The sequence below is a fragment of the Diadema setosum genome, chromosome 11 (assembly GCF_964275005.1).
Source record: "Diadema setosum chromosome 11, eeDiaSeto1, whole genome shotgun sequence".
Lineage (NCBI taxonomy): Eukaryota > Metazoa > Echinodermata > Echinoidea > Diadematoida > Diadematidae > Diadema > Diadema setosum.
Genome location: NC_092695.1, coordinates 24,796,765 through 24,820,832, shown reverse-complemented (window position 1 = coordinate 24,820,832; position 24,068 = coordinate 24,796,765). Strand labels below are relative to the sequence as shown.

At 39.8% G+C, this 24,068-nt stretch overlaps 1 protein-coding gene across 1 annotated transcript; it reads left to right on the top strand.

Moving 5' to 3' along the window:
* The first annotated feature begins 7,682 nt into the window (after positions 1-7,682).
* Positions 7,683-9,307, top strand: LOC140235154 (BTB/POZ domain-containing protein KCTD8-like). The gene has a single exon (XM_072315189.1). The coding sequence runs from the start codon at positions 7,845-7,847 to the stop codon at positions 8,592-8,594; it is 750 nt and encodes a 249-aa protein (XP_072171290.1). The 5' UTR covers positions 7,683-7,844; the 3' UTR covers positions 8,595-9,307.
* The last annotated feature ends 14,761 nt before the right edge of the window (positions 9,308-24,068 follow it).

Sequence of the window (24,068 nt, the reverse complement as noted above, 5' to 3'; positions counted from 1 at the left end):
GGCAATTCTTTCAAAAATTGCGCCTGATGAGGAAAGTTGTCTGCGTCACTACTAAATTTTCGAAGTTTCCTTAGTCTGACTCGAAGCTGCAATTTCACTACTCTCACGTTAGAACTATAAGTATAGCATTTTGAGATAACATCTTTTTTTCTTTCTTGGTCTGGCAAGTTGTCGTTGACACGGGGGAGCTCGTTCCCCTAATCTAAGTGAGAGATGTACTTTTCTGACATAATTCGAGGCGGTGGAGTGTTGGTATACATATTTCGCTCGGAAGTGCACGCGCCCGAGTAAATATTTGAGATTTCGTTCATGAAAGAATCGAAGATCATTACTGCGTTCTCTGCTGTTCGTCGTCGACGGATAAAAAAAAGAGAGCGAGCGGGAGAGAGGGAGAGAGAGGAAAAAGCAAAATATACTTGTAATAGGAAAGAACGAAAAGAAAAATCTGATGAAGCATGAAGATACTTCTGCTCTATACTGTCTGTTTTGTTTGTTTCTTCGTTTGATCTAATCTAAAGTGTGAATGATGCTGAAATGACAAATGCCGTCTGAAGAGAGAAATGCCGTCATTTTGTTTTACCGGCTCGACGATCTAGTTCATATACGTCACATGACGTGAAAGAATTGTAGATGTCTATTGAGATTGATCACTTTCGATTCCAGGAGACCATCGATCACGACAGGGTCATCACCAATCGATGACCATTTCCGCTGGGACTCGCAATGGACGTGCCGTATGTCTGATGTGAGTCTGCTTTTGACGCACGTCTCTAGCTCCCATTGTGATTTTTTTTTCCTTGGGGGGGGGGGGGGGGGCATCGTAATTCATTTTCTCGAGACAATCACAAGGGAACTATTTCACGTTGTTTGCATTATTCAAGTTTCAACTACACAATTGGATTTTGGTTCACAAACAGACTGCGTTCAGTATGTCTTTATATATTTATATATTCATATGTTTCATATATTCATACATTTATGTAATCTATATATTTATAAAATCACACACACACACACATATATATATATATGTATATATATATATATATATATACATATATATATATATATGTATATATATATATGTTTGTGTGTGTGTTTGTGTGTGTGTGTGTGTGTGTGTGAACATAATACACAAAGTTTCAAGGTTTTAAAAGTGGGAGACAGTTTATATTTCTGATGCCACTTCTGGGTTGCATCAGCTAAAAAGCCCCCCCCCCCAAAAAAAAAAGGGGGGGGGAGCCTTCAGTGCTGCTTTCTGATTCCACTTCCGGGTTTCTTCAGCTGACAAGCAAGAAAAAGGTATTCCTATGTTTTGTGCCAAAAGAAAGTGGGGACCGAGACCCACCCCCACCCCACCCCTCGTTTCCGCGACCCTGTATATCAGAAAAGTAAAGTCCCAAGCGTTAGCCTAGAAAAAAAATAAGATCATTCTCCCCCCACTACTGCTCCTCCTCTCTCTCCCCACCTCCGATTACTACCTGAGGGAAAACGATAACTTTCGTACTTCAACGTGAAAGCAATCGAGAATCGAGAATCGGGACAGGACATCATTAAGGTCAAATGCACGTCCTTGAGCTATGAGGATAACTTCACAAGCATGTCGCCTTCCCCGAAGTAATGTCTCAGAACCCTTGCAGAACATCCAATGCTAACCAAATTGTCATCTGAAACAATCTGTTGTTAAGCGGCACCTGTCTAAGCAAAACTATTCTGGTTAAAAAAAAAAAAAAAAAAAAAAAAAAAAAAAAGGATTGTTAGAGAGAAAAGAGGAAATACTTCACTGCTTGAATGTATAAAAAGTTAGATCACAGAAACATAAAAAAACACAAACTCATACACAAAACAAATTACTAATTGTGTTTTGGGGGTGTTTTGTGTTTTCACTTTCAAAGTTAGTAACGATATGGCAAATCCTTTTTTCCCTTTTCGTGCCACTCCTTCCTATATTCATTTGACATTTTTAGCATTAAAAAGATCATGACTTTGAAAAAAAATCTGTGTTGACAACATCGTTGACTGGGGGTCTTGGACCCTTTAACGGAAATCTAGGAATCAAGAAAGATCTCGATATTTTCGATGTGTTGGGCTGATACATGCGTGTAATGATATCTAGGAAAGAGGCTAACACATTCAAATCTTGTCTAATCATTTTTAAAGGTTTTAAGAAACGACTACCACACACGTAGCAAAGATATTTCATCTCCATGGATTTTCCTAGATTATTATTACCATTATTAAACCACCTTACGAAAAACGAGAGAGGAAACATGCGATCAAAACAGAGTCTGTAAAAAAAAAATAATTGGAAGCAGGTTGTGTTTGATGTGACTCGATATCAGCAGCTGATTCTCCTTATAGCATTTCGTTGGTATGATTCATGTGACCGACACTGGACAAGGCAAAGGGGGGAAAAACAGAGTATCAAAAGGAGAAAGCAAAATGTTACTTCGTCAAATTGATGTTTGCATGATTGAATGATGAAGCCACACTCCGCCGATTGCCATAAATATTCCTCCATTTGATTTATCAGTCTGCTTCGAGCAAATACAAGAGCAATGTGTCACTGCGGTATGTCTACATCTACTTCGGATGACTGTCCTCGCCGACAAAATCTGAAAAGATCCGTGAGAAGTACTGTCACCTCACATTGCATTTTGGGATGTCACGTCTGAACGGACTCAACCAATCATGGTCACGATCCCTCCGTCAGCTGAACCGTCGGGAGCATCCTGGCCATATTGTGCAGGGATTCACCGTAGAGCAGCTGACACAATAACGGCAAAACTAATTTATCTCGTCGAGGGATGAGATAGGAAGGATGTGAAACTTTTTTTTTTCGTTCTTTTTCTTTGGGCTCCTGTATTCAAATTGACATCGGACCCATTTATGCAGCAAAAAATCAATGATTTTCACGGCTCTAAAGTGCAGAGTGGGTACAGCGTGAGATCTTCATACGGCCGGGGTGTTTCGCTGACCTCTTGTGTTATTGACCCTGTAGAGCGACCTACAAGAAGTTCGCCCAGGGATATAGGGTTCTCTCTTAAGTATCCGCAGTCTGGTACAAAGTTGGAGTACTTCCGTTTGCGAACTCGGGATGAAATGACAATAAATAAAATGCTTCTTCTCACTCTCCTGCATCTCAAACAACACGTGAAGGGAAATGCATCAATGCCTCCTGCTTGTAAGGTGTGTCTGATGAATATTGCGTCGTTCACTTTCCGCTGTGCTTCGTGTGTTCACCTCTGCGTTGCCATGGTTGCGTGATGATGTCATTTTAAGTCTAATGAGCTAATCAGACGTAGACAGTTTTTGATGAGACATTAACTCGATATCGTTTCCCCACCTCCTTGTTTAAACGGTAAACCCATCTGCCTAGAATCTAATCTTGCAAATGTAACGTATGGTACTTCCCTTGGTCAGGGTGCGTGCGTCCGTTGTTGATGATGATCGCTTGATCATTCTAATGAAAGTTACCCGTTGCTTAATGCGTTTTATCATTATAAATTTGACAATCATCTGCGCTTAAGCATATTTTGGTACTTCTAATGATAAATGATTAAGGTAACAGCTTCTTCAGGTATTCCGAGCAAATGGGGTTATTATACATAAGAATAGTAAATCATTCCGCAAACTATCATTCATTAATGCATGACTGACATTTATGAGAAGAAGAACTTTCCAGCTATAACTGGTCTGTATAATTACAATTCAAGCACCATTTTAACCATCATATTCATCACTGAAAAATTGTGTGGGTGCTGACATTGTATTCAAGAAATTTTATATCAATAATATATGAGTTCATTATCATGTTGAAAGATGTTTGTCTTCTTAAACTCACACTTTAAATGCAAAATGCATTGATTCTGGATCTGAACAGATGTTCTCTCTCTCTCTCTCTCTCACTACAAATATATATATATATATATATATATATATATATATATATATATATATATATATATATATATATATAGCTACATATATATATATATATATATATATATATATATATATGTTTATATATCTTTCTCAATCTCTATCTATGTCTCTCTCTCTCTCTCCCTCTCCCTCCCCCTTTTGCCCATTTCTTTTTCTCTCATTCTTACTCTTTTCCCATCAGGCACGTCGTAATATTACCGTCCATTTTTAATATTTTTCCTCCTACTTATTTCATTCTTATCTGCATGCTTCCTACGTAATATCCCAACTGGTCCTTTTAATGGACCCAGGTAATTTATTAACCTATCTATTAACCCAGTTTCAATTGTTGGTCTTCGGCATCCAATACTGCTTCGGATATAACATCGTTTTCCATTCCTTAGAATCAGATTTTTTTTTTCATGTTCATCTTATAGCACACAAACACACACATAAAAAGTGACCAGGAGATTAAACATCATGAGTGTTAGAAATTTAAACAAGAATAATACACGAGTCACATTACCACTTAGTGAGTACCTTCTGCCATGTGTTATAAGCTTTCAGCATTTCTGCCAGACAGATGCGACGGCTTGATGACAACTAAATGCATTATCCATTAAGCGTTGGTAAACAGGTCTCTGTTCCGAACCAACATTGAGCGATTCAGGTGTGCGAAAGGAGTCAAGGTTCCCATCCCCTCCTCTTTCTTTCTCTCTCCCTCTCCCACCCCCTCCCCCTCTCTATCTCTCTTTCTATCCATCTATCTCAATTCATCTTTCTCTCCTTCTCTCTCTTTCCCCCTCTGCTTTCTTTCTTTTTCCTTGTTTTTCTTTCTTTCCCTCTATTTCTTTTTCTTCTAGTCTTATTTTTTCTATCTCATTTTTCAACCTCCTCTAAGCGCAGGATTTGTTCACTTTCCCTTCGCTCAGAGTGTAATTTGATTTGTGTCTTACGTAGACCCTTCTCAGTTCCTCTGGAAGATATGTCAACACCGTCTCCATTGTATCAGTATAGTAATCATGGAAATACACATCGCTTCTGACTCAACTTTGTCAATTAGCAAGAGGGGATGGAGTCAATGCTCACACACACACACACATCTCTATACCTTTTTTTACATGATGCATTCACATCACCATCACAAAGCCATTATGTCTTCCTTTGACTGAAGACATTACAAACCGATGTTTGGTATATATTAACGGCAAACTCTTCTAAGTTTAGAATCAATTCAACGCAGAAGTTAAGACGACATAATATATTTATGTACATAATCATACATATGATATGTGTATATATAATAATACAGTATGATGAAGACAGACCCTTTGAATTTTAACACAACAAACAAAGCATCCATCTCCTTCAAAGTAATATTTACTTTCAAGTACAGTGTTTCGATACAGAGCTAGATCTGCTATGTAATGTGACTCTAGAAAATAAAAAAGTCGAAACTATGTAATACCGCAAAATAAAACTCACCTTTAGGCCCACACATCATGATGTAATATTTATTTAGATTACAAAACAGAGCTCACTAAGCTATTTCATTCTCCATATCTTCATGTCAGTGAATAGTTTTGTTGTTTTAGTAAGTAAATTGTCTTCATACCGTGCATTGTAACAACAAGAACTTACACAGTCAGTAACGCATCGCAATTGATCTGGCGAGATATTCGGTGTCGCAGACAACGTTCAAAACACTCCGAGGGGAAAATAACTCATTCCATCCCCATTTCTAAAGACGTCCACAATAACTGCATTAAAAAAATGCAGCGTCAATATTACCAAAGCTGTATGCACAAACCAGTCACTTGCTGATATTCGAGAACAAGTGTTTTATGATATAGCTGTGACTTGAAATAACGATAAATAACTTCTCTTTGATGCGCGACCTTGGAGCACTGCACGAATTGATAGACACGCGCCCTCTATAGAGCTTTTGTGTTCAGTTATCCCAAGAATCAAGATACAAAGGCAACACAGCACACGGATCTCTAAACGACATAGACTTCAAAAGGAAATAATTCAGGCAATTTGCCGTATAATAAGAACTTTATATATGTTTCGAGCACTGGAACCTTAGTAAAAGCACAGTCGGTCTTAGTGATGAATTTGATGTATATGTAGTTCGCTAGAAATCCTTTATTCTAATGATTATTATCAAACTCTTTCTTTTTGTTTTCATTGATTTGTTTCCACAAAACACCTAAATTACGCGTATAGCGTTTCATACTGACGAATTAACCGCTTGGATACAGGCAAGCAATATTGTTGATAAAAGGCATGGCCATACAATTGAACAATTCAGTGTTTTGCATTATCATTATCACCACAGTTGATAATTGGCATAATTATTATGATGTTCGGGAATGGGCTACAACCATTTCCTTGTTTTCAAGAGGCAGGCTGCGACATTCGAATGCTCCTGTCTAGTGAACAAAAGTATAGAACAAATTTCTTCTGTTTCATCATTTTACTGTTGTCAGTGGGGAAAAAGATTATACATAAATTATAGACACAAGAGAAAGCTTCCTTCTACACAGGAGGAAATACCAGCAAGTTTTAATCGATTGTCAGCTATAATTTCACATCCTCGTGGCTCAATGATTAATCGTCACGGTAACCCTTACTCTGATGACATTTTCGTCACTGGTATTACACCACAAAGACCGCAACAAGGAAGACGCACAAGCAGGAAGACAATTTCGTCGGTTGAGAATGATAAGGGCGTTATGTAACCACAAAACCCATAGTGTTCGAGAAGACTTAAAGCCCTTCTCATTCTCAACAGACGATTTGAAAAAATAGAACGATTAAAAAAATAAAGTGCTTGCATTTGGGGTTTTTGGACGACGCTTAGTAGTTTTTGTTTTAAAAAAAAAATGATAAAGTGAGGTATTACTGGAAAGGTTTAATTTTGCTCTATCTGATGATGAACTTACTTTGAAATGTTTAAAAACGGTGCTTGCTCATTGTGAAATATATATATATATATGTATATATATATATATATATATATATATATATATATATATATATATATATATATATATATATATATATATATATATATATATATATATGTATGTATATATATATATATATATATATATATATATATATATTCGTTCATGCTATAGGGACAGTTTGAACATTTGTATTTTTTTTTCTTTTTAAAGGTATTCCCACAATACAGCTTTTGTAGCTGTTCCAAATGTTTTAAGAATTAGCCATGATGCCGTGCGACCATTTCCTGACTAATCTATTCAAAAGCCAAGTCCAATAGGTACAATAAAAACAGCACTTGGGGGTTAACGTTTTCATCAGACATGGCATTCGATAATTGCAACGTCGCGCATAAACAGACTTAATCGGTTATGACCTGATGCTGTCGGGAATTCTGTTCAGAAGTAATGAGAAATAGATGGAAACGTGTGGTGATTTAAGCTTGGTTTTATTTCACTTTTTTCAGAATGATATTATTGCAAAGATATACGGGCAGCTAAAATTACATCGCTAGATGTCGCGGGGGTGCATGCAGACGATCAGCTGACGATGGCGAACAATGCTTAGCATGCTCAGAGCGCGTTGATTCGTCGCGACGCCAAGTCGCCCGTCTACGTGCTCTGCGACGCACATCGCAGTCAGCAGCTCAGCGTGGTGGCGATAGTATGCGCATTACACTCAAAGTCGTATGCAGTGCTCAGATATCGTCACTTGCATACTGAGCTCGCTTCGGAGTGGATAGCACACAGCGGAGTGCAGGTCGCACCGCAGTAGAGGCAGTACTTGCAACGCAACATTTTGGCCGGAGCAGATGGTTGTGCACTGGCTTGTCACTTTGGATTCAAGCCTTCCATGCAGACTTTGTTGATGTGTGTTATTTATTCACTGAGCTGCACAAAATCCCCAAAATGTCATCGGACCTGGAGCCATTCCCCGCTGTGGTGGAACTCAATGTGGGTGGACAGTCCTACACAACTGCTTTATCGACTCTAACCAAGGACAGAGACTCGCTCCTAGCGGAGCTATTTACAGGAAGGTCCGAGTCTGGACTATTGCATAGAGACTCGAGAGGTAGATATTTCATCGATCGTGATGGTCAATTATTTCGGTATATTCTAGACTATCTGCGGACTCATAAATTGCTGCTGCCGGAGGATTTCACCGAAGTTTCTCGCTTGTACGAGGAGGCCAGGTTCTACCGGCTGGCGGGCCTAATGAGCATGCTTGGCTCCTCTGGTCACACAAACGCAGCAGTCTCGGCGAATTCTCTCCCTACTAACGGAGCTTCGGGTAAGGCTGCTGGGTTTCTCATCATAGGATACCGCGGTACGTTCGCCTTCGGGCGCGATGGACTTGCAGATGTGAAGTTCAGGAAGGTGTACAGGATTTTGGTCAGCGGGAAGGTGTCGCTGGCCAGGGAGGTGTTTGGGGACACTCTCAACGAGAGTCGCGACCCGGATCGCGGCCAGAGCAGCAGATACAGTGCCAGATTTTATCTGAAACACATCTATCTGGAGCAGGCATTCGACATGTTGGCAGCGACAGGCTTTCGCTTCATCAGCTGCTGCGCGTCCGGCACGAGCGCCCTGGTGGGGCCGCCAGAGACCGAAGAAAGTAAGTGGCATCACTACAATGAGTTCGTGTTTCAACGATCTTAAATCGGCCAGTGGTACGAACAACGACGACACAATGCAGTACTGGTATCTTGAAATATTAGCTATAATATTGATGAGTGCCGAGGGTCACTTGACCTTTCAGCCAATTATTTCTTAGCGCCCCATGATCTATGGTCATCATTGAGCTTATCCAGCGTTGACGACCTGCAACAAGATCCTCGCGGAGTATGCAGCGAAGGGAAATATTATATTCATACATCTTTACTTTGATTCAATCTGGTTGTGTCGAAAAGAGAAGCGTAGGGGCTGGATTTGATGTGTTCTATCAGGATTATCCATCCAACCAAGACTGTTCAGACAGCCTTCTTATGTTTAATATGTATTGACCGGTGCGAAACAATAACCGTATGACGCACATATTATGGGAGCTTCTGTTTGTCATCACTTGTGCGGCACCAAGATTTGATGCTACTCGTTAGAAAAGAAATGTCAAATGTTGCCCCCTTTTTGAGAATAGATTGGTAACGCGACTCTGTGACTAGTAGATAATCAGTCTCTCTCTCATCCCTTCTTCGCTCGCTTTCTTTCTCCATCAACCCCCCCCCCCCCTTCTCCTCATCGAGACCAGTCAGCATGGGTTCCCTAGTGTCTTGGATGATTAACGCATGTCGAGTGCTTGTTCCTTAAGGAGAGTGTACATTCGCGGATCCGGAAGAATAAATTATGATGATTTCTGGAGACACGAGAATCGCAGTCCTTCTCAATACAGGAATGTTCGCTTTTCTATGTGTTCCTTTCCTGTCTTGCATTGTCGACACGCAAGAAAGAAATACTACATGCACTACATGGGAATTTTTCACGCCAGGTTTTCATCGATTGAATGTTCATTATACGCCCCTAGACCGACCCATATTAAGTGCCGATACAGGCACCTTGGATGGGAATCGTTCTCAACCATTACCTGTTATTACATCTTCAACCACATCATATCAATCAAACAGTCCTTTATGGCCTCGGAACAATACCAGCGTTTTTCAATCAAACAGCGGGATATGATGAACTGACCAGGAGTTATTATTTTTGGACTTTTTCAAAGCAATGTATGGACTGAGCATCTTTGTCAGGGGAGTGTGTTGAAGAGTGGAAATTATCATGCATATCTCTGCTCCTATAGCAACTTATAATACCCCTATTCCGCAGAGATTCTTTCTCATCGGTTACTCATCGGAGAAAGGATTGTTGCTTCCGACCACCCACCGGAGTGTATCGGAACGCAGTCTGATGAATCCGACTTGGTTGGTCGACTATCAGATGAGTGTCAGACATGTGACGCATGATCTTCATCGGACGATCTTGAGTCATCGGATCACAGCCCGACATGTCTGACACTGACCTGATAGTCGACCAACAGAAGTCGGATTCATCGGACTGTGATCTGGTGCACTTCGGTGGGTGGCATGAAGCAACATACTTTGATTCCGATGAGAGAAAATCTGTGTGGAATGGGGGTACGGTGATGTCGAAGGGTCGTGTATAGGGTAGTGGAGATACATGCAGAAAAACAAGGCCTGTTAAAGTGCTAGGAGATATAGAAACGAGATTTATATTGCATGTTGAACGAGGGTCGTCACCGCGCCGTATGTATTGCGTGTCCTCAAAGGGAAAACATTCACATTCCTGAGATTATATCATTAGTCATTGTTAACAGTCATGTGAAGGACCAAGTTCAGTGACCAATCCAGGTATTTAGTTCAGTGTTGAAACTGAGAAAATTATCATTACTCCTTTACAGAAGCCAAAGTAATTGAACAAATACACCCCACATTGTGCGTAGCACAAATACTAGAGTATCTGAAAATATAAAACTCATGCATTGAGATACAAACAATTCAAACAAAATGATATACCAAAGGTCCAACCATGTTTATATAATTATATTAACACTCTGTTTCCTTGATCCCGATATTTCCTATATTTGCTTTTTTTTTTCTTCTGATAGGTCGGTTATATTATATGATCGATGGGAAATTTGTAAGATAAGAAAAATTCAACTTTTCCATGGCTGATTTAAAATGTTCTGCAGAGAGGTGATGAGAGCATGTTCAATGTGTTTTGACTGATGAAAAGAAGAACACCATGTTTGTATGTAGTAACAATTTGATTATCATTTGTACTAAATGAGTGTAAAACTAAGGCACTTGATAGAGTTTTGGTTTAAAAACGAATGTGTCATGTAGCAAGAGTTTTGTTTATCATAGAACATTCCACAGTGGGACCAATTTAAACAACATAGGACAAATAAATGCACACACGCACATGTATAGGCACTGAGAGACATATGGTAGAAACATTTATGCGTGGCGGTGTAACTCGGCTGTTGTCAGACAGTTTTTCCCCACGCGCATATTATCGATCCTTCTCCAATGGTGTCCGCCCATTTCTAGCTTCTACTTGTCTTTTTATTTTACGCCTTGATGGAGAAAGACACCTTATCGAAAGAGTACGTGTTATCTGTTACAGACCTCGTCGAGGTTGCATGATGCCTAATTCATGCATAAATTACAGGGCAGCCGCAGTCCCTCGGCAAATATTTATGTGGGTTTCCCCATCTATAGCACAAACAGTTAATGTGCCCGTCGCGTCGGTACGTCGCTCTCATGATATGTAGATGGATCGTGGTGAGGTTTTAAAGAATTTCAGACACATTTTTTTTTCTCTTTTTTGTGGGGCGTTGTGGCACATACATAGTGGATAAGACTTCCGACTCCCAATCGGGAGACCCGAGTTCGATTCCCGCCCAGTGCTTACGTCCTTGGATAAGGTGTTTATACCTATCACGCCCCTCTCGACCTAGGTGTATAGATGGGTACCTGGCAATGCTTGGGTAATAGCAATGACAGGATCCTCTGGTAGAGCAGTGGCAACACTGAAGAGGCTACCCTGGATAAAGGAGACCTGATTATTATGTTATTATTATTAAAAGCATAATGTCATTAGGAGGTTTTTTTTTCTTTCGTGTTTGGATCATTATGAGCGACAGTAGTTACCCTTCATTGTGTTTTGCTCACAGAAATGAAACTGTGTATACTGATATTCATCAGACAGCAACTCCTCAAGTTATTATCTTTGTTCTTGTTTCATTATTTTTGAATTAGGATTATTTAAGCAGTTTTAAATCTAATTCGTTATCTTACTTTGATGACTTTTCGCACAATGTTGTCACCACTCACGCAAAAATACACGAACCATTCGGCGTAAGTGCAGAAGCCAGCAATCACTTTGAAATAGGTTACGAATATTTCACTTGCTTCTCTCATTACAATATTAAAATGAATGATCTGTTTAACTCATAGAGATATTCTCTTCCTGTCTCTTGTTAGATGCGAGCAGAAATGGTATGAACAATTAAACAGCAACTCTAACCTAACTGTGTAATATAGCAGCTGTTTTTGACATGGGAGCGTTGTTCTTGGTTCTGCTTATTCGCAGATTGCAGCGGTTACCCGATGAAGACAGACACGACACGTGTAATACAAATATTGTGTGTGTGTGTGTGTGTGTGTGTGTGTGTGTGTGTGTGTGTGTGTGTGTGTCGAGTGTCTGAGCGTTGTGTGTGTGCGTGTGTTCCGGTATAAGCGCTTTTCAAACTAAGTGTGTGATGATACTGAGGATTAGAAAAAAAAATCTCAGCGGAAGAACAAACAAGGAAACACTTTCAGGAAGTTCGAACCATTTCCTTAAATTGATAGTGTGGCTTAACTGCTATCACTGGACATCCTACAGCGCGAACCTATATGGGTTTTGTGTACATGTGGGGCATAGAGGAAGCGTGCATTAACGGTACTCTAATGGACCTGCCAAGTCACTTTATACCGCACTTCACCCTGAGATATGCACGTGCTCTCTGGTTTTGTAAAATTTACTCGTTTGAAACATTGTCGAATGTCTTGTGCTGGGTCGTTTGTATGAAGCTCACTTGCGTTGACGACCTTATTGTAGTGTGTCTTATTCTTGTTATTTTACTTTGCCTGGTTGTCACCAAATGTCATTTATCTAACAACAAACATAAAAAGGTTTCCAAACTTGGTTTCAGGATACAATTTTGAGTTTTTAAAAGGAGATAGTATAATTTGCTTTGTTACAGAGGTGACCGAATACTACGTAACCCCTCTGCCGTTAAGCGCAATAAGGGAGAATGTGTTTGCTTTTACACTGGAATTGATTGTCATTGAGTGTTGCTGTAATAACAGTGCTTAGTAATTGATCCCGATTTCAGTAGTTCTCAATCCTGAAGAATCTTAATAGACTGCGCTAAGTAGTTAGGGAAGCGGGCGAATCATTGTCATTGATATAATTATGTGATCATACCAAATAAGTCAAAAACTCACGTGAACTTGTCGATAGTGCACTTCACTCTTCAAACTATATTATGATGAACAAATCCTAGTCATACCCTTCTTTTCCTTCATCTAGTGATTTTTGCCACTGTTTGTAAACTGATGATAATTTTGTACGTGTTCATTACGAGTGGAATGACTTACATTATGAATGATATTGTACTGCAAATAAAAGGCAGATATATCTATATATCTATACACACGCCATTGTTGCCAACTAGTATAAGATATACATATTGTGCCGCTGGTGAGCGTTATTGGTATGGTTTTGAGGCTTCATATGCGTGTATGTCAGATTGCTTTCGATGCTATTTAGACGGAAAGTGAGGACAATTTTGTGCGTACCATGCGTATCGCAGAACAAAGAATCGCTACAGTATGTTGTTATTTGACCTATAGGGAGCTACTCTTCGATCCCGCTGGTGTATGGAAAGACATTAGCGCTACATAGAGGAAGTGGCTGGGCATCCGTTTGCACTGAATTAGCCTCAGGGCAAAAGGAAGCAAGTCCATCTTTTATAACACGTGTGAAGAGTTGTCACGGGATATATAAAGCCGGTCTCACTGCACCTTGCCAGGATGATTTGATTGTCAGATCACCCAATAGAAACACACACACACACACACACACACACACACACACACATGCGCACTGTATACAGACACTTGACTATAAGTCAAGGTCGTAAATGATACGCGATGTTATGATAAAAGGGAGATATTAAATGAATATCAATGCGTATAGCGTTCTCCATTATCATGTCAAATTCAAACTGAGTAGAAAACTGAAACACACATACACACACACACACACACACACACACACACATATATATATATATATATGAGAGAGATTAAAACCTTAAATGGCATTAAAACGCTTTATCCTGGCGAGGAAAGCGCATGTTTTAGAAACAAGACACCAAACAGGTTAGTCATCGCATTCTTCATCAGCGACCAGGATGCGATGTGATATATATATATATATATATATATATATATATGTATATATATATATATATATATATAGATATAGATATCAATATTTGCATACAGGTATAATAAGGAATCACCAAATACAAAGAGTGGAAGAGGAGTAAATTGTATCACTAATTAGGTTGAAGGGGGTATAAAGAGACCTTACAAGTAATAGCTGAAGGTTTGACAACATCTATGGATGTTGCTCTTCTGATTCTACCATGGCCTTATCGTCGTGACTACTAGCAGTGAAAATGAAGAGAAAATTTCGGTTAAAAGGCAAGAATACTTCTCCCTTCAGTATTCATTTAGGACAAGCCTCTAGATGAGATTTTTAACAATTTCAAACTGTCCTTCGGATCTTCATCGGTTATAGATATGCACTGTGTGTGATTAATGATACGCAAATACATGTACCTTTAACTATTTCTCTAAGTAAGTACCGAATTCTATTTCCCGCAGCCGATAGTAAATGACGACTCATTCTACGGTACAAAGTGCATGGCGCATATTGTCGTTTGCGTCGAATCGAGACGTCTTAACACAATGCAGAATGTGTTCTGCAAAAATACAGTGACGGTGAAGTGGTGCGTTTGGCATGGATGCAAAGTGGCTATGTTTTATACATGAACGAGTCAACACTCACGTTCAAAGACCGTCCACCAACCGTTTTCCCCTGTTTTTATTTTTGGTGTGTTTTTTTTTTTCCAGCTCAGTGACATTACCTTCATTCGCCAGAAGAAAAAAAAAAATCTAAGGTTACTCGTGACAACCAATGCAGAGTGGATGCTTGCGTGCTTATTCAGTAAGTAAATTATATTTCCTCACATTCTGGATATCAGCATCTTAAAAATCATGTCCTCTGTCCTATCCAAACGAACTGAAAGTAAGTCCTATTCGCTATAACATATTGTAGCCCGGTACTGTTTCCAAGTTGAACGCTATATTCTGAATTGATAATTTCATTTTACCTCCCCGCTGTTTCCTATAGCTCCCAAAGCGACTGCGACTATACGAGGTTCTACTTGCCGTCTCCTCGCATATTTTCTATCAAATCACATATATTCCTTTCATCGTTTCATCTCGGAGTGAGGGGGATTTGCGTCATGAGGAAAAGTAGCCCGGCAGGAGAGAGAGAGGGAGAAAGATGCGTTTGCTTCTGTGCTCAATACGTGCGACATACAACTCTCTCCGCATCTGCTATACCGCTGAAGACTTGCCGTCAACAATCCAGCCTGCATCGCTCGATGTGGACAAACCCTTACACGTCCATGTAAAATAGAACCTTGGCGACAAAAATCATATCCATGAAATCTCTGACCCGCTAATTACAGGGCACGCTGTATTAAAAGAAGCCATTAAAATCCTCAAGGTTGCAATTACTGGCGAGTTTTGTCACCTGCTCTCCCTTCCTATACATGTATTTTCAATGTTTGAGTACAATTTGCGTCGCACTGTCAAACATCGAAATCCAAAATATTTTTCCGTACTCTGTTTTGGTGCTTTTTTTTGAGCAAGCTGCATAGCAATTTTATTGAGGCAGATATCACATACTCGTCCTTTTCTGGTTGTATTTGTAGTGTATAAGGAAATGTAAGCACACACATACACACAGACATTCAATCACTACATACAAACATAATGCTCCTGGGGTTGCGATATAAGTTTCGGTTGTGTATAATATTAAAGTTCAAAAGCGATTTAAAGCCTGCGTAAACGTACGTGGTATCTGACTCCAACAAAATCAAGTGAAGCGCTTTGCTACATGTACCTAGCCTAGCAGGCGAAACCCCATGCAGTGCTCAAGAAACAAAAAGATTGGCGTCGCTATTACACTTGTCAAGCATTCAGACGCTCCCCAACCGGAAAGAGAACCCAAGCAGACGCGAGAAATGACAGACAGACAGACAGACAGACACACAGACACAGACACAGACACACAGACACACACACACACACACACACACACACACACACACACACACATATATATATATATATATATATATATATATATAACCAGCTCACACAGCGCAGACCTTGTAAGCAAAGCATTTATATACCCCCACAGACAGAGGTAGCCACGTCCACACTGATAAACACATCGACCCAACGTACATGAGCATGCTTATATTCTATGCGAGAAAACAAAGACAGGCTGATATATATCAGACAGCATTATGATTTGATTATGAGCGTAACAGTATCCCTCAAATATGACATTTTCTGCTGGCATTCGTTACAGCTAGTTGAACGCAGAGGGAATTCAGTTGACATAATTTTTGGTATCCGTCTTTCTTTGGAGAGAGCATAATCATGTGACTTTTTATGACAAAAAAAAAAAAAAACACAAAACAAAACCGACGACTTTTTGCTGGCTAACCTAGCAACTTACTGACAGGTCTTGCGTGTACTTTACCTAGGAAGGGTGAAAGAAAAAGCTACAAGGTTTGCCAGGATGAAAAAAAAATCCCCACACAAATATACAAGCAAACATAGAATCGAATACAATTTGAAATCGACCCTATCTCACTCTTTAATAGGATCAGAGGGGCGCGTCAAGAATATCATTTTGTCTTCAACTGTGCAACATGATTTTCATATGCAGGTTTCTTGGAATCCTTCCCTCTGTGTTTTTTGTCTTGTTTTGTGTTTTTGGATGAAATTGGAAGAGACATAAAAGTGAGAAGTTAATTGCAATTCAGAATAGGCAAGTGAGTAAGTTCGAGAGAAAGTGGAAAGATATGTTCACTGGAGAACACTCTTATAGTTATCTATCCAGAGTATAGACTTTGATTACGTGTTATGTTGAATACTAGGATGTGGAGGATGAAGAGAAGTATTATGTTTCTTATTCGGAGATGTAGATATCAGTCGATATACAGAGAACACCAACTACCTTGATTGAATCAAATAGTGCACTTTTACCAATATGACTTGTATCTGCATTTGGGTTTTTTTAATATGTGTAAAATAAAAACTGAATTAAAGATTAAAACAAAACAAAACATGTTTGTTTTGTTTTGTTTTTATTCAAACCAGGGATGCGGCAATGCTCCCACTTCTTGCTTGTACATTCCAGTGTGTAGAATCACGTGTCCTGCCTGCATAAACTCAGTGAAAACAATGGTTGGCCTATCACTAAATGGTGGCACCATCACTCTGTTTGACAGACTTGTAGGCACATGAGGTCACTGAAAGCCCCCGCCTTTTTTATTTTCGTTATGGTATTCCAATTTGGTGACAAAATCAAACACTTCCAATGGCCCTACTCAAACTATGTGCTGAAAGTATGGCTACGCATTAAATGTTTAAACAATCCCCGTAATTTACTATAAAGTAAGCAGCCCGATGACGTGATAAACGCACTTTGATACCATTTTCACTAAAAGACCATTCACGCGGATGTTGGTAAGTGGGCTCGTATCAGTGGTACACTGAATCAGGAATGAGGGAACTCGAGCCCACATCCCTTCCTAAACAGTGTACAGGGGCCGATGATTCTTCGTCGATTGATATATTGTGTCGGCCACAAAATTTATGAGAGCTGAAGAGGAAAAGGATAAGCGAATCATCACATCACCCGGGGCTGATAGTGAGAGCTTGATTACCGATTAGCTTGGTTTCGTACAGATCCTTCCTCGTAGAAAACATAATATCAGCAACACGATGTGATTACCTACGCTTGGATTTTTTTTTCTCTCTCTCTTCTTGGTATCCGGATGGCTTTCCGTTGCCTGCTCGATTAAACAGAACTGAAAAGTAGAGGCCAGGTTTGCACAGGTATGACTACACAGGCAGCCGTATACCTGCATAAACAGTCAGAAAAAGAGAGGGCTGTGCAGGGAGAAAAAAAAAGAGATAGAGACAAAGGCAAGCGACGAGGAAGAAAGGAGAGACAAGAGAGAACAACGGACAGACAGACAGACAGACAGACAGACAGACAGAGAGCGAGGATGGGAGATAGTAGCAGTGTGACCGCTAACAGAAGACACGAGTGTATTTATCTTTCTGCCATAGGTCATGGTCAATAACCCTCGAGATGAACAGCATTATCGGCCTGCTTGTAAGCGTGTGGGCGGAGCAACGAACTCAATATCACACGGTGTGAGAAAGAACGCCGTTCGGCAACTGTGAGGCAAAAAGCAAAACAAAACAAAAAACAAAAACAAAAACCCAACCAACAGCAACCAATAAGCGCAGAAAAAGGTAGCAACTGCTTATATCGAACCCTTGCAGTTTCTGTTCGTGGCAATTATTATGATGAAAAAACAGCAACGTGTATAGTGATAGATCAATGTGTAATAACGTTATTACGGTTTTGGTTATGATTATGCAGGCTTGTTCACTTCATCTTTCTCCTTCTTGGATCATGGAAGAAAGTCTATAGTCGCCCTGAGATTTTAGAGTATACTACCATCTTTCTGGACAAAGTTTCATATGATTCAGACTGCATCGAATGCTCACTTTTGTTTAGTAGCTAGTACAATTAGCTTTGCTTCTAGCAGCAAGTGAGCCCATTTAAACATCCTCACCTTTAGTGGAAGGCTGTAACGAAGGTATACCGCTAGGTTAACATAAAAACACACGAGTATATGAAAGCATTCTTTTATAGCAGTGAAAGTGAGGTGTACAAAGTGAAACGTAAAGGTCACTCCTTGATCGAAAGAGGAACTACTGAGTAATTAAGCTACTGAGTTTGGCCAGAGGCTTTGAATTATCTATCCTACTTTGCTCAACCTCAAAAACACAGACCCTATGATTTACAACCTTGTGTCAGTGCACTGTCTAGATTGTAGCACCGTCGTGAAATCACTGATAATCGTGTCATTTACACGTTATTTAGAGTACGCCTTCCCGCATCTGCTATGAGGGGAAAAGCTGTAGTTTAGACTATTCTGGTCCATATTTTTTTTTTGTTTATTGAATGGCAGCTTAATCAAAGGTTCAATACCACAACACTCCGTCATGAATAAATGCAAAGATCAATTGAATGAAGAGAGCTGTATACCACTCTATTTGAGCAACAACAACAACAAGAACAACAACAACAAAATAAGACATGAACGTTATATATGTGTCGCCACTGAATTCTTGTGTCAGGGAAAATACTGATTTTTTTTTCTTTTACTGAGGTAGGGCATTGACAGCAGCTTTCAACCTTGCTAGCTAGCAGTATATACATAACGTAAAACAAGACCCTCCCTCTCAAAACAGCTGCGAAATAATGTGTAATATAATGCCGAGTGTAAACGGGCGACTGCTGTAACTCAAGAACTCTTCGTCCCCCATAGTTAGCATTTCGAGCGATGGGTGTTTACCATCATCACCCTCTTCTCCACCAAAGTGTTATCATTTTCCAGCCCTAATTTGACACATATGGCAAGGTGTGGTCGCATGCTCCGAGTAGAGTCTAAGTACCCATTGACATGGAAACTATTAGTATACCCTCAGTTTCATTAAAGACCGACATGCTGAACTAAATGATGATCAGTGTTGTAAGTTTCCTCCGACAGAAGGATGAAGCTACTATCACACACACACACGCGCACACACACACACACACACACACACACACACACACACACACACATATATATATATATATATATATATATATATATATATATATATATATATACGTATATAATATGTGTGTGTGCGTGCCTCTTATTGGGATTTTCTATTAGTCTCCACACGCGATATATCATTTTGATGATGTGATGATGAATAATTAATTTTCAGTGGACAGTAACAGGTTATGCACGGCGCCATTGATCAGTGACAAGTCACGATTCACAATTCTTTTTTTTTGTCTCCTCTTCTGTGTAACTATGAACGTGTCTGCCTCTCTCTCTCACACTCTCTGTCTATTCCCCCCCCCCCATCCCTTTCATCTCTTTTAATAATTATGACTCCGCTTTCTCTTTAGAGCGAAACTGATTTTGATCTTCCTTTATCGAGATGTGGGCGCCAGTAATTTGATATAAAAATCACACGTTAATTAAGACACTCATAACTCCGTATCGGTATAGCATGGTTCATTACATTTCTTCGTACATGTTAGTCGAGATGGCTGGATTGTTGTAGTCAGTGGCTTCCTCATTAATTGTTATTACATCCACAACATTTATATCGCGCTCGCACACACCCACACTGAAAGAGAGCTGTGATTATAGTGCATGTATCATCATTATCTAGTCAGCTGTTAAACAACGAACAAGGACCTTAAACTTTCGCTTATTGCAATGAGTTGACGTCCATGTAGGATATTTTCAGCTGATCAATGTTAATGAGTATCAATTCAGTTAAAAATTCCAGTTGGTAAAAGTCAGTAACTCAACGCAAACAGTTACTCTGTTATTCTAAAAACTATACCATCGCCATAACAGTTTCAGTTTGGATTGTTTACACGCTGTTGCATTCAGCTGTAAGAGGAGACGGCTTATATATTCCTTGAGGAAAAAAAAATAACAAAACTCTTCACAACATCACTCTATTCAGACGTCTACATAACAGTAAAAACATGAGAGGCAAACAAAAATTATTATTGATTGTTATTTCGGTTGATGGTAAGACGCCGCATCCAGCGAGGGAGTCATGTTCCCCTTTAAGCGATCGTTGGTACACAGAGGACATATAGTTAAGCTTGTAATTCCCCTCTCTCTCTCAGCCGTCATATCATACCGGTCCCCCGCGCACATCATGTTCAAAGCGACCGCCACTGAAAGGAACAGGGAGCGTGTTATATACCACTGTGCATAAATTTACTATCCACACAGATGTCTACATTATTTTTCCGTAACTGATAAGAGCTTCCTCCACGTCCGCATTTTCTCCTCTCTCGCTATCGTTTACACTCGTTGTCCTCCCCGCTGCCTGTCTTTCAAATCATTTCATTTCCCCTCAGAGACAAGACAAATATTTTACGATATTCCACTCCAAATGGCAATAACCTAAGATGGTAATTGATGCGTGATAGTCATTAGCAGGCGATCGTCCATTCTCCGTGCAAATGATGAATTCCCCCCTGACGGGTTGAGTTTACAAGCGCAGGAAGACGAACGTTAATGTTATTGTGGTTATGGCAACAGCAGTGGGTCATTTGCTCGAAATGTGATCAGACGTCTGCGCAGCATCCATACGCAGGGCGATGAATATACCTCTAGTGGCTTTTATACCGTGGATTCTTGAAACATGGCATTTACCACTTCGTTATCTCGTTCGACATCATTATCACACCATCATACAGAGATATGGAAAATGATGCAAGAGGCCAATGATCTACAAGTGCATTCCGGTACAAGTTGCATGTTGTCATGAAATTCACAAGCAATTTACCCCAAGATTTGGAAAAACACATATCTTCTGTGTTAAACTGTAAAGAAGGGGTAATATATATTTTGAGGGCAAATTTTTCTGAGGAAGATAAACCAACAGCAAGGTGTTTCACCCAATTTTCATAGCGACTTGAAACCATTAGATCAGTGAATCAAGAATCAACAGGAAAGAAAAGTCCGAGCCTGCATTTTCCCTCATGAAAGATGGTAAACAAAACAATTGACCTGTACAGAAGGCAGATATTTTAGTCCTTTCAGCAAAGATGCCGGTAGGCCAGCAAGTATCTCGTTCACGACCCGTTGCATATTGTTGTCATGTTAAGCTATATACTTAGCGCATTAATGAATGCAATGAACGAAGTTGCCAACCGTTCCTAATTAATTACCCATCCGCGCTCATTGTACAACTTAATGATCTACTCACCTCTTAAACCGGCCTATTAATGTCACACTGAGAATCTGCTCGTTGTTATTTTTTCCTCACCTAAGCGAATGAAGTTTGATGCTAAATAAAGCATTACCACGTTCCACATTTGAAAACAGTAGGAGGAAATCAACAGGAGTGGAGTGCAATTTGCTGAAAACAGCACCAACCAGTAGAACTTCGCCTATGAAAAATCCCCCCCCCTCTTCACAATAACAACTGTGTACGCATACACACAAACACACACTAACACAAACACATATACGCTGTCGCAGTTTTCTGAACACGAAATATTACAATCTATACTGATGAATTCGGATCTGGAATATATACCTCGGAGGCATTATTGAGGTGCGTCGTTATATCTCAGATATTTGCACGCACGTCTAATCCAATCAGATAGAGATGAGCGCAGATATCATATCGCCCATATTAGATTTACATCTTTGTTATTCAAAACGATAACCAAATGCCGCATTGGTGACAACATTTTGTTCTCAACGTGAAAGAAACTTACAGCTCTGAGTGATAACAATATGATTGTATCTGTCTTTTGGAAAAACCCTTTTTTACCCGCAAAAAAAAACAACAACAACAAACAAACAAAAAAACAACAACCAAAAACCGAATACTACACAAATTCAGGTGTAGACATAGTTACTTATATCACGTTACAATATTGTACATACATAGGGAGAGAAAGAGGCGGAGAGAGAGGAGAACATATATATGATATATGCATGTATATATATATATATATATATATATATTACATGAATGTGTGTGTGTGTGTGTGTGTACGTTAACATTTTCAAGACATTGTTTGACTGTAGGCAGATGGCATACGCTGACTCCTGTGCATGTTACCGCAGCAGGAAAGTCGAATACTCGTCATGCTAATAGGCCCTATTTGATTTCCTTCAACACCAGCAAGATTAACAGGAGGAAATCGGAAGCGAAGCAAAACAAAAACGATTCGTGTTATTCCATACTTCTAGTGTACGCTGCGTGAGATTCCAGAGATGTTGCTGGTACGCTTTCAGTAAAGTATAAACCACACGCAAAATGAAGTTACATTCTTGCTTCTTCTCCTTTTGTTTTTTGTTTGTAATCTAAGACACTGTGGCAAATCCTTGGGTTACAGGAGTGTATATTCTTGTTCGAGAAAATGTAATATCGTCATTGCTAACAAGGTACACAGGGAATTAGAAGACGTAGAATTCCAGAAGTGAATGATGTGGAGACTTGCTGCCATTATGTTCTACACAGAGCATGCCGTGTCAATCAAACGTATCGTATAAAAAAAAGAATAAATGTCGCACATAAAAACTGATTAGGGAAAGGAGATGGTCTTTACTGCTGGCGCTATACTTTTAGGAAGTAATGTTCTTAATTGTGTCGAGACTACCACCCTATATCACATCCCTGCCCCCCCCCCCCATCAACCCCATTATAACTCCATCCCTCCCCCTTCCCACCCCAATCGGTCCCATCCCACATAATATAATTCGTCCATTGGTACCCTATCCTATCCCACGCCATCTAACAATCATGACAGTGTCTAACCTAATTCGTCCCATTCTATCCCATCCGACCCTATCCATCCTTACATCATCTAGTGATTAATCCCGTTTGTGCAATTACACCCGGTCCGATCCCATCCATTTTAATCCCTATCCTATACCATCACATCCATCCATCCTACAGTATCCCATCCCATCCCATCCCTATCCCATTCCTATCCCATTTAGTAGACCCATTCATCCTATTCACTCGGTCCATTGATCCCATTTCACCCTATCCTGTTTAATCCCGTACATTTCATTCCATGTTATCTCTTCCCTATCCCATTAAGTCATCCCTTTTATCCATTTATCCTTTATCCATCCCATCCATCTATTCCTGTACATCCATTTTCATCTAGGGCATCCCTACCTCAATTTTGTAAACCCATACCAATTAATCTATTCCCCATCATCCCATCCCATCCCATCCCATCATACCTTTCACATCCCTATATACCCCTTCTACTAATACAATCCATCTCATTTCACCCTACCCACTCCAACGCTATCTTATCCCATACACCCCATTTCACCCTTCCCATCCCTTCATCCTCTTTTTCTACCCACCTAACCCGATATATGTCATCTTACATACCCATCCCTACCCCATCCAGTCCCATTATAAATTCATCCCATTCTAACCTACACATCCTTATACCATCTTATGCTTCCCCATAATCTAATCCCATACATCCCATTCAACCTATCCTTCCCCATTCCATCTTACGCTACCTCCATCTAACCGCACATATCCCATTTCTACCTTAATCCCTATACCATATCTTATGCTTTCCTATAATCCCATACATCCC

What these genes read in the sequence shown, in the direction of transcription:
- LOC140235154 (XM_072315189.1), top strand. Translation starts at nt 7,845, where the DNA reads ATGTCATCGGACCTGGAGCCATTCCCCGCTGTGGTGGAACTCAATGTG.